The following is an 11050-nucleotide window of genomic DNA, read 5'->3' as shown; positions in this document are numbered from 1 at the left end:
TTTTTAAATCTGGGTCCCTGTGGTTTCACTTTTATTGTCATTTTAGTCCAAAATTCAAAACTCCCATTATTTGACTGTTGCAAGCTGCCTATTTTGTCTTTGTGTTCAAGGGCAATTTTGTCCATCTGATTTTAATATAACATATTAATAATTAATAAACTAAATTAATTATATATAATGTTCAAATTCTTCAAAGGATTATTCTTCATCGGAGCCCTCTTCACCTCCATCTTAATCGGACTCACAACCGACTGTACCTCATCTGAATTAATAATCCTAGCCAAATCAGCATTCACCATCTTAGCCCTGGGCAACACATAACCCTTCTTCTTCTCACTCTTATTTTCAAACGATCCATAAATCGAATCCAACTTCTCAAACGCCGATTTCGTCCAGATCACAAACCTTCCAAGATGACCTCCAGGAGCCAATTTCAGCAAATTCAACCTCTCAACGTTGCAAATCTCAACTCTAGGATTGTTCCTAAAAGCCTTAACTGACTTAGCACCTTCAGTTCCGCACACAATCAACGGTCCTTTTCGGTTAATATACCTCCTGTTCCCCATCTTCCCCTTTCCAGGACGACTTCTAGAAGAGTCCTTAGCTTTTTCAGCATCAGAATAAGCTCCAATATGCTTCAACACGTTGATCGCACTCTTCGTCTTCTCAACACCTTCAACGGTATCACTAATCACCAACAGCAGCTCTAGAACAGTCTCGATCCGGTGTCCGTCGGTGGCCATGTCGGATTTGAGTGGCTGGACGGAGACGAGTGGGCGGGCGGCGACGGCCATTGCAGTGGGTTGCAAGTGTGTAGGGTTTGGTTTTGAGACTGCGATAGTGGAGGTGGTGAAATGAGAATTAAGGGTATAAAGGAATTATATATAATTAATTTAGTTTATTAATTATTAATATGTTATATTAAAATCAGATGGACAAAATTGCCCCTGAACAAAAAGACAAAATAGACAGCTTGCAACAGTCAAATAAGGGGTTTTTTGAATTTTGGACTAAAATGACAATAAAATTGAAACCACAGGGACCCAGATTTAAAAGGTTTGAGATTTGGACTAAAATGGCAAAAGTGTCCAAACCACAGGGATCAAAATGGCAGTTTACTCTTTCTAAAAAAAAAAACTAGATATCTTTTAGAGTAAACTGCCATTTTGGTCCCTATGGTTTGGTCACTTTTGCCACTTTAGTCCAAAACTCAAACTTTTTGCATCTGGGTCCCTATGGTTTCAGTTTTATTGCCATTTTGGTCCAAAAATGAAATCAGGTCATATTTATCTTATAAAATCCTGCTATTTTGTCATTTCCCGCAAGTGCAAAATGATCATTTCTTTTTTATAAATAAATACCATATTTTATAAGACAAATATGACCTGATTTGCCCCTGAGGAAAATGACAAAATTGCAAGATTTTATAAGACAAATATGATATGGTTTCATTTTTGGACCAAAATGGCAATAAAACTGAAACCACAGGGACCCAGATGCAAAAAGTTTGAGTTTTGAACTAAAGTGGCAAAAGTGACCAAACCACAGGGACCAAAATGGCAGTTTACTCTATCTTTTAAAAACATATACACACATAACTTACTTTAGAAAAAATAAGAAAAAACCTATATCTTCCCTTCCAAACCTAGGTGTTTAAAGAGTTTGTTTTTGCCAATATACCACCACCCCATTGGTAAAAAATACTCTACCTTAGTCGGTTAGTCGTCATCACCCTCCCCCTCCCCTCCCAATATTATAGATCAACTAAGGGGGTATTTGGGATTGGGATTGCTTATTTAACTCAAAAAAGACTTTTTGGCAAAAGAACTTATTGACTTATGAGTTATGATTTATTCAAAAGGAGTTTTTAAAAAAGTGTTTAGATTAGCTTATGTGGTAGGAAAAATCAATAACTTGTTTTATAAAACGTGTTTCGCTTAGCTTATTCATGTAAAAGGGTTAGGTTAGGGTATTTTTGTAATTGTTTCTTCAAAAGTTAAAAGAAGTTTTAAAAAGCAAGGATTTCCTAACTTTTTAAAATGACTTTTCCCCCTTATACAAAAAGTTGTATCTAAATGTACTTTTCACATATCCAAACACTATGGGGGTGTTTGTTTTTTTATGAAAAATACTTCTGGACCTCTTATGTCTGCCCCACACAGACGTTTGAGTTTGCAGTTTGTTTGTTTTTTGGAAGTGATTTCATTAAAAAAGGTCTTCTAGACCTCTTCCACATGCAGATCGGACTCACGTCTTAAAAGCTCTTCTCCTCCTCTGCTCTTTCAAAACACAACAAACCCTAGCATGTTCCTCCTCCCAGCCGACACCTCCACCTCCTCCGCCACCACCTCCACCTCCCCCGCCACCACCACATCTCCGTCACCTCCACCTCCTACGCCACCTGCTGCCGTCGTCGTCGACCACTGCTGCCGTCGTCGTCGACCACTGCTGCCGTCGTCGAACCCTGCTGCCTCGACAACCACCTCCTCCGTCGCTACATCAGCCGTCGACCCATTCATAGATTTAAGTCTTTTTTTTTTTGATAAATTGTTGTTTTTTTAGATTATGTTTCAATTAATGTTCATTGTTGAATTAAGGTGTTGATTGTTCATTGTTGAATTAAGGTGTTCATTGTTCATTACAAGATAAATTGTTGTTTTTTTTTCAGATTATCTTTCAATTATTTTTTTCAGATTAATATTTAAATTGTTGAATTAAGGTGTTCATTGTTCTTAAATGGTTATGATTATTGCTTGATGTTCATTACAAGATTATTTGAATATATGGTTATGGTGTTCATTACAAAAGAAACAGTCTTCTTCTTGCAGACTGCAGAGGTTTGATCCACTTCTTCTGCTACAAATGTTTGCAGATGTGGTTCGTAGACTACGGACATTTTATCTCTAAAAAAACAAACAACACATATTTCTCGTTATTGACTTTTTGAAAAAGTCAATAAGTTAGTAAATTGTTTCAAAAATCAATCCCAAACATGCCCTAAAAGAAAAAATAAAATAAAAAAAAAACTAAAACCCAACGTGGCTCCACGGCCCCCACCCATCTTGTTCAACCATGTCCGCTTATAAGAGAGCCCCAATAAAGTGTTTTAAAGATGTTCTTTAGGAGAGAGATGACGAGACTGATGAGAGATGGTATGATGTAGAGGAGTGAAGGTGTGAGTTAGTTTTTGTAAAACTGAGTCATCAAGAGAGAGAACTAATTTTTAAAAGGGATTGTAAGTACTAAATAATCTGATTTGTGAACATATGTCATGTGACACTCTAGAAAACACACCAGAAAACATTTTATTGGGATTGCTCTAAGAATATTCATGACCCACAAAAGTCGTTAGTAGAAAACACTATATAAACAAGCTAGGACGCAATATAGGCGCAAAAACGTTTCATATATATATATATATATATATATATAGGGAAGGGCTATATGAAAAACCCCATCTTTTTTAAAAAACTATGAAAACCCAATATGAACCATTGATTATGTTTCATCTAAGTAGATCAATGGTTCTCCTATTTTTAGGTAAATATTAGTTTTTAAATAATTCTTATATTACTTTCTAGTACAACTAAAGGGCAATTTGGGTAGTGAAAAAAGATACTTTTTTGTGCTTTATTGAAAATTGAAAGTGACTTTCCAGAACCATCAAATCACCAACTTTTTCTCTTTCTCTTACCTCTTTCTCTTTCCTCCTTCTCTTTCCTCCCCCACCCCACAAACGTGAAGAAGAACAAGAAGAAGATGATCTAATTTCAGAATTCAAATATCCAAGATCTAAAAGTGATTTCAACAAACACTAATCCCAGATCTTTTAGAGAGAGAATGATGGCAGGACAAAAGTTTTAGAGAGATGAATTTTTTGTTTTAGAGAGAGAAACAACAATCTTCATCATGTTCATCTATAACACCAAGAACACACATACAAGTGTGTGAGAGAGAAGAAGTTTGAAGTATGTTGTTTTAGAGAGAGAACGATGACAAGATGAATGTTTTTAGAGAGAGAAAGTTGATATTTTAGATAGAGAAACAACAATCTTTATCACAAAGACACACGCACGAGTGTGTGTGTGAGAAGAGGGTTTGAAGATCTTCTTCGTGTTCATCGGACGGTTCTAGATCCGGTAAGTGTTCTTGAATAAATCAAAAAACTTTAGGATGAGATTTTGAACGGGATTTTTTGTTGGTTTGGTTGCTTGTTAGGGGCTTTTGATCTTAACAGTAGCTGATTTTTTGTTGGTTTGGGTTGCTTGTTTGGGTTTTTGATCTGAACAGTAAGTGTTTTTTTGTTGGGTTGTTTGATTCACAGACTCAGACCCATAACATGTGTTAAGCCCCCTGTTAGACTGTTATATAACGTGTGTTGGTTTACAGAAACAGATCCATAAAAGATATTCAATTGACAAGCTGGATGGATGTAGGCGACGTTAATGCGGGGACATTGAATAAGTCACATCCTTTGGGAAAGAACTGTTCGTTCATTCATAACATGTGTTAGTGGTTCATGCTGTAACAGAACACCATGATGTAACCTGACATGTGTTAAGCCCCATGTTAGAATGATATATAACGTGTGTTAACCTTTTGTTAATTAAAAAAAACAAGTAATATCTATTTTATTTTTGTTGATGTTTAAAATATCCGATAATGTGGATACTGAGTGTAAAACTTGTACAAGTAATAAATGTACAAGTTAGTATGTAACGTGTAATATGAAACGAGCCATTTATGGTAACACATGTACCGGTAATTTTGGAATATATAATATGAAACGGGTCATTTGTTTTGCACATTTTGGAATGTATAACATGTGTTAAGCTTCTGTTATAATCTTTAGTTAATATCGTAATCTTGTTGTAACCCCACATGTATACATATGATAACATGTAAGCATCCATTATAACCCGACTTGTATTCATGTATATGAAAGTGGTTTGCAAGTTAATATGTGTACAAGTTAATATGGAACAAACAAGTTAATATTGTAACACCGTATATGGAACATACAAGTTAATATTGTAACACCGTATACCTGGGATAACATGTGTTAAGCCTCAATTATAATCTTGGTTTAACCCAACATGATGTCATGTATAAGCTAGTGGTTTCCAAAACACCATGATTTGTATATACATACTGTAACATGTGTTATGCGCCTGACATGTATAACGTGTGTTAAGCGTCTATTATAACGTGTGTTAAGACTTCCAAAATGGATGCATAAACTCCAATAGTAACTTAATAACAACATAGTATACCTGATATAACTTGTATTAAGCCTCTTTTATAACGTGTGTTAAGACTTCCAGAATGTGTTAAGTCCATACCGTTTTAACATCATGTACTAGACAAAACAATAAGAGTCTCAAATTACATATTACTCGTAAACGAAAATACATAGCACTAAGAAAAATGGTGGAGCTTCCTTTGACAGTCTGCCTTAGCTTTTCAGCGGCTACCTTTGTTGCCTTAGCTTTTTAGCGCCTACCCTTGCTTTATTGTTTGGGTCGGTCTTGAAACAGTTTGTAAACATGTGGGTGTGCGTATGCCAGGGAAGTTAAAAAAATTTGTTTTCATGTCTCACGTAACAGGTGTTACGTTGTACATGGGTTTCATGTCACATGTAACACATGCAAGTCCGAGAAGTTCAAACTATAACACGTGTTAGTTATGTTATGCTGTAACATAAACATGGTCATGATCTTTGAGCATCTGATCCACGTTTAACGAAACCAACGGTCCCGAGAATTGGATCTTATTTCCCTTGTATCCATCACCGTCTAATAACAAAAAGATAAGATAACCGTTAAGTCATTAACCAGACATAAATATTAACACATTCATAGCCCCAAACAACATCACAAAAACAGTTACTATTCAGATCAAAAGCCCCAAACAAAGCAACCAAACCAACAAAAAACAGTTACTATTCAGATCAAAAGCCCAAACAAGCAACCAAACCAAGCATAACTTTTTAACACAAAAATAAAAACCTGCAAATTACATAAACATTTACCCCTTTTAAGAACCATTTTAACAAAAAAAAAATCATGTTTCATCTATAAAAACAACCATTACACGAAAACCTATTAACAACCAGGTTTTATGAATATTTTTTAATATTTTAAGTGTAAAAAATGGAGCCAGACGTTGAATATCATCTTATAAAGTCCATACCTATATCATTTTTAAATTCAATATTTTATTGGTTCAAATATTTAAGTGTAAAATAATAAAACCGTAAATTATAATCATCTTTCAAAAGTTCATACCTACATGCTCAAGTTATCAACTAACATAAACTCCACAAAATCAGAAAAATCCATAGGAAATACCCAGAATCAAACATATATGAAAACATATGTTGCATAAAACTAAAAGAGTGTAAAAACTCACAAATATCAAGATCTGAAACAACATATACAAATCATATTTTATATAAACTAAAAAAGTGTAAAAACTCACAAATATCCAGATCTATAACAACATTATGAAACATGTGGACAAACGAGATCTAAACGGGAATGGAACAAGATCTGGAAGGGGTTTTCACGTGGATCTGACTTCATATATTAACATCTTCATCACAAAACCACGTTCTTCATCAGGGATTGATCGATCTGATTTTTGTTCTTCATTTCGGTCTAAATTTGATTGGTAAAATGTTGGATTTCTTCATCAGGAAAAATGATACAAAAAACATGGATAAGAAAGTGAAATAAGAAAGAGAGAGTTTGATCTTTTTGATGCTCTACAAATGACAAATAGAGAGTTGGTGATTTGACAAGAGGAGACAAGTGAAAATATAAAAAGACCAATGTGCCCTCAAAAGCAAAAAAAGAAATGAAGATGGCTGGGACACGTGGATAAATGTGGACCATGCATTGGGTTTGCAAGGTTTTCTAAAATTCAAGGGTTTTTTATATAACATTATCCTATATATATATATATATATATATATGGTGTTGGAGATGCTCTTAAATAAATAATAAATAACAATAATGAAATCTAGGTGACTAATAATTTGTGAGTTTTGTTACCATAGAATTATAATGTGAAGTTAAAGTTGAGACCGTTAAATAGCTAGGGTCTAGTGAATATCTCGTGTCTCGAAACTCATTTAAAAATGATTGTTTAAAAATAACCCTATTTTAGCTCAACACCAAATTAAATCAGACTTGAATCGTGAATGGACCAATTCTTATATACTATGAATGATAAAAGATTAAAAGTTGGGTGTTAATATTTACAAACTCCTCCTCTCTATCTGTTGAAACAATGGTTAACACAAGGATAACCAAGAGGGTCGTTTCACTTATGGGGTTCAACCTCTTCTCTTGCTCGTATCAATGGCCTGAGATCTGCAAAACAGTAAACACCGTTAGTCTCGTTAAGAGGGGGAAGGGGGTTTTCCCTCTTAACCAGGCTCCGGCGTGAGAATAAGTACTGCTCTGAGATGAATAAAACAGTGTGTGTATAGAGTGAGTAAAGAGAGCCAAGATGATCAACCTGAATGATGAAGGGTCCTATTTATAGCCGGAGGGTGAAGAAGGAGGAAGCAGTTGTGCCAGCTGTGGGTGTGCGCCAGCTGTCCGACCAAGGGGAATATCCTCTTGGTCTGCTCTGTCGCGAAGGGTGTAGTGGTACACGTGGCGTCCTTGTATTCGCTTGTGCTGGGTACCTCGTACTGGTCGCGTCAGCCCTGCTCCCTGGATTGTCGCAGGCCTACGTGGCCTTCTGTTAATGGTGACACGTGTTGTCCTTTATGTTGGGCAAAGCATCTTTGATGCCAGCTGTGAACCGCCTAGATGTCTTCTGGAAGCTTCTAGAAGGTTCTGGTGACATGGGTGCCTTGTGTGCACAAAAGTGGTGTGGTCCCTGCCATGTAGGCAGGGAATTGGGACCATACCTCTTCAAGTCCCCCCAGTCCAGTGTGCCTTCTAGTTGAGTTGATCGTCTAGGAGGGATTCTGGACTTATGAGAGTTGTGATTTCTATGCATCACGTTGAAGTTGGTGAATATAAAGTGAGCCAAGTGGACGCATGCCGTATGGTTATTGGCTCTTTGAAAAAGTGAGCCAAACGGACGCATGCCGCATGGGTTTTGTCTTTTTGAAAAAGTGAGCCAAATGGGCGCATGCCGCATGGTTATTGGCTCTTTGAAAAAGTGAGCCAAACGGACGCATGCCGCATGGGTTTTGTCCTTTTTTAAAAAAAGTGAGCCAAATGGGCGCATGCCGCATGGGTTTTGGCCCTTTGAAAAAGTGAGCCAAATGGACGCATGCCGCATGGGTTTTGACTCTCTTGAAAAAGTGGGCCAAATGGACGCATGCCGCATGGTTTTTGACTCTCTTGAAAAAGTGAGCCAAATGGACGCATGCCGCGTGGTTATTGGCTCTTTGAAAAAGTGAGCCAAATGGACGCATGCCGCATGGGTTTTGACTCTCTTGAAAAAGTGAGCCAAATGGATGCATGCCGCATGGGTTTTGGCTCTCTTGTGCTTCCTTCTGTTGGAAGTTTGGTGGTTATGGGGAAGTGTTTGGTGTGACCGTCTGACGTCCCTGTCTTTTCGGAGGCGAACAGTTGCTTTTGCAGTGACTTTCTGTCACATCAGCAGACCCTGTCGCCCATGCTTCCCGAAAAACGAGCCGACGTCTTCTCTCTCCTGTGACGTGTCAGTCATCTATTGGGCGCCTTTCCTGTTCCCTGACGTTCCACTACCCATCGCATTAAATGCGATGGGTATAAATATGGGGCGGTTATCTCTTTCTTCCCTCATTTTCGAATTCTAAGTGTGATTTCTCTCTATCTTCTTCTTGTTTGTTCTATCTTTCACATTCTCAAATCATCTTCTTCTTGACCTTTATCATGGCTGAGAAGAATCCAACTCAAAAGAAAAGGAAGCATAGGGGTAGGGCTCCTCCTGGTCCAGACCAAGCTGTTATTAACTGGAAGGAGGAAGAGTTTCATAACCTCGTTAGGGGGCATAACTTTCGTCCTGAGTGGGGGGCTCGGTACCCTCCTTCTGGATCTACTGCCTTGGATGCCCCTCCGGGTTTTATCACGTTATACGCTGCTTTTTTCCGGGAAGGCAATTTTAGGTTGCCGATTACGAAGTTCACTGTTGCTGTTTTGAGGGGTTATGGGCTCCATATTTCTCAGATAAATGCGATTGGGCTCCCTCGGATTACCCATTTCGAATTTGTCTGTAGGTCTTACCGCGTTGAGCCTACGTTTGAGATGTTCAACGCTCTCTACAGCGTTACGTATGCCAGCGGGTTTTACTCTTTTCAGGCTAGGGTGGGAGTTGCTCAGGTGTGTTCGGTTCCGATAAAGGGCATTCATGATTGGAAACAGAAGTTTTTTTATATCCGCCGAGGTGTGATTCCGACGGATATGTCATATAGGCAGGTGGGTCAAGGGATCCCTAAAGTGGATGTGCAGCCGGATTATGCTGCTCAAGAATGGTATGGGAAGATAACTGCGAAGCCGACTGCGATTTCTCAACTGGATGAGATGGCTTTAGTTGGTGCAGGGATGAGTTTACTGTGGGTGCCCAAACATCCGCTGGGTCAGCCTGCGTATAGCCATAAGGGCAAATGTATTGTTCTTTCGTGTCTTACCCTTTGATTATTTCCCTCTATGTTTACTATGTGTCCTTATTTTGTTGCCATTTTGCAGTTGGTTATAGTTTGTTAAATGCCTTGGACCCTAAATCAGCGGGTGCCATGGTTGAAGCTATCCAGGCTGATGGGAATCCGACGTGGTTGGAACAGATAAGGGACCGTTTTCTGCATCCTACCGACGCTAGTTTGAGCAGATACGCGAATGAAGTTCTTGGTGAGGATGATTGGGATGACTTTGTCGACTCTGGTCGAGAGGAAGTCATTATCCTTTCTAGTGGAAGTTCTGACCGGGATGTTGAAGATCTAATATCTCATTCCGCGCGTGCAGGTACCGCGCCTGGTGGTGCTGCTGAGCCGGTACATGAATTTGTTGAGGATGATGATGATGCGGAAGCCTCTGTTGATCCGTCTTCCCAGTTGGAGATGAGAAAGAAGGCACGGACTGATAGGTCTGGAAGGAGGGAAGAGAAGAAGGAAAGCGGAGCTGCTGGATCTTCTCGTAAGCAACCTTCTACTCTTCCATATCTAGATTATGTGGTAGTGTCTGATACATTGTCTGGCCTAGGCCCTAGGGAGGTGCGTCAGGGGTCGGATCCTGACGATAAGGCCACTTTGACTGAGCATATGAAGAAGAAGGCTCTTGATGATCATAAGCGTCATCTTGATGAACAAGCTGCTGCCCTTCTTGCGGCCAAGAGGGCCAAACTTCAAAAGGATGCCCCCCCAGCACCTTCTGAATCTGAAGTTGATTTGGGTGTGTTTAGTGGGGGTCGAGGGAACTTGTTGGAGGAGATATTTGCTGCCTCTGCTCCCCGCCCTGGTAACTTAGTTTCATTGTATGTTTCTGGTATCTTTTCGTTGGGTCTTTTCATTAATTGTTGTCGTATTGCAGTGTTCAAGACAAGCAAGAAACCTCGGCCGGTGGATATTTCTCAGATTACTCCACCTACTTCTCCTCCCTCGAGGACTGTTGGCTTGACCCCTCCACGAGACAGTGTTGGTGCGAATGTGGAGGGTGGTGAAGGGTTTGTTGGAGGTACACTTGAGGGAGGTGATGCTGCTGGAGGTGATGTTGCTGGAGGTGACGGTGCCGGAGGTGATGTTGCTGGGGGTGACAAGGGTAAAGGTGTTGAAGTGGAGATGGAGTCTAGTGAGACTACTCCGCAACAAACCGTTTACACAAAGCGTCCTCCTGGTGGGGGTGGGGCCACATCTGGCACCGTGCGGGACTCGCACTTTGAACATGTTCCTGATGATTCATGGGGCAATCCAGCTTGTGATGATATGCCTCACGTTCCCCGCTGGAGCCTGACTCAGGGTTCTCGCATGGAAGATTTGAAGAATTGTCATGAGTTTTTCTCTTTGTCTCTTCCGCCTGCAGAGAGAATGTTTCAGAAAAACCGCAGCCGC

At 39.4% G+C, this 11050-nt stretch overlaps 1 protein-coding gene across 1 annotated transcript; it reads right to left on the bottom strand.

Moving 5' to 3' along the window:
• Positions 1–164: 164 nt before the first annotated feature.
• On the bottom strand, positions 165–794 carry LOC110907503 (60S ribosomal protein L4). The gene has a single exon (XM_022152478.1). The coding sequence runs from the start codon at positions 792–794 to the stop codon at positions 165–167; it is 630 nt and encodes a 209-aa protein (XP_022008170.1).
• Between the last annotated feature and the right edge of the window lie 10256 nt (positions 795–11050).

This window comes from Helianthus annuus, chromosome 14 (assembly GCF_002127325.2).
Source record: "Helianthus annuus cultivar XRQ/B chromosome 14, HanXRQr2.0-SUNRISE, whole genome shotgun sequence".
NCBI lineage: Eukaryota > Viridiplantae > Streptophyta > Magnoliopsida > Asterales > Asteraceae > Helianthus > Helianthus annuus.
The sequence above is the reverse complement of the archived record's forward strand: the minus strand, read 5'-3'. Positions and strand labels throughout refer to the sequence as shown.

Excerpts from the sequence above, each read along its gene's own strand:
- LOC110907503 (XM_022152478.1), bottom strand. The coding sequence starts at position 794 with ATGGCCGTCGCCGCCCGCCCACTCGTCTCCGTCCAGCCACTCAAATCC.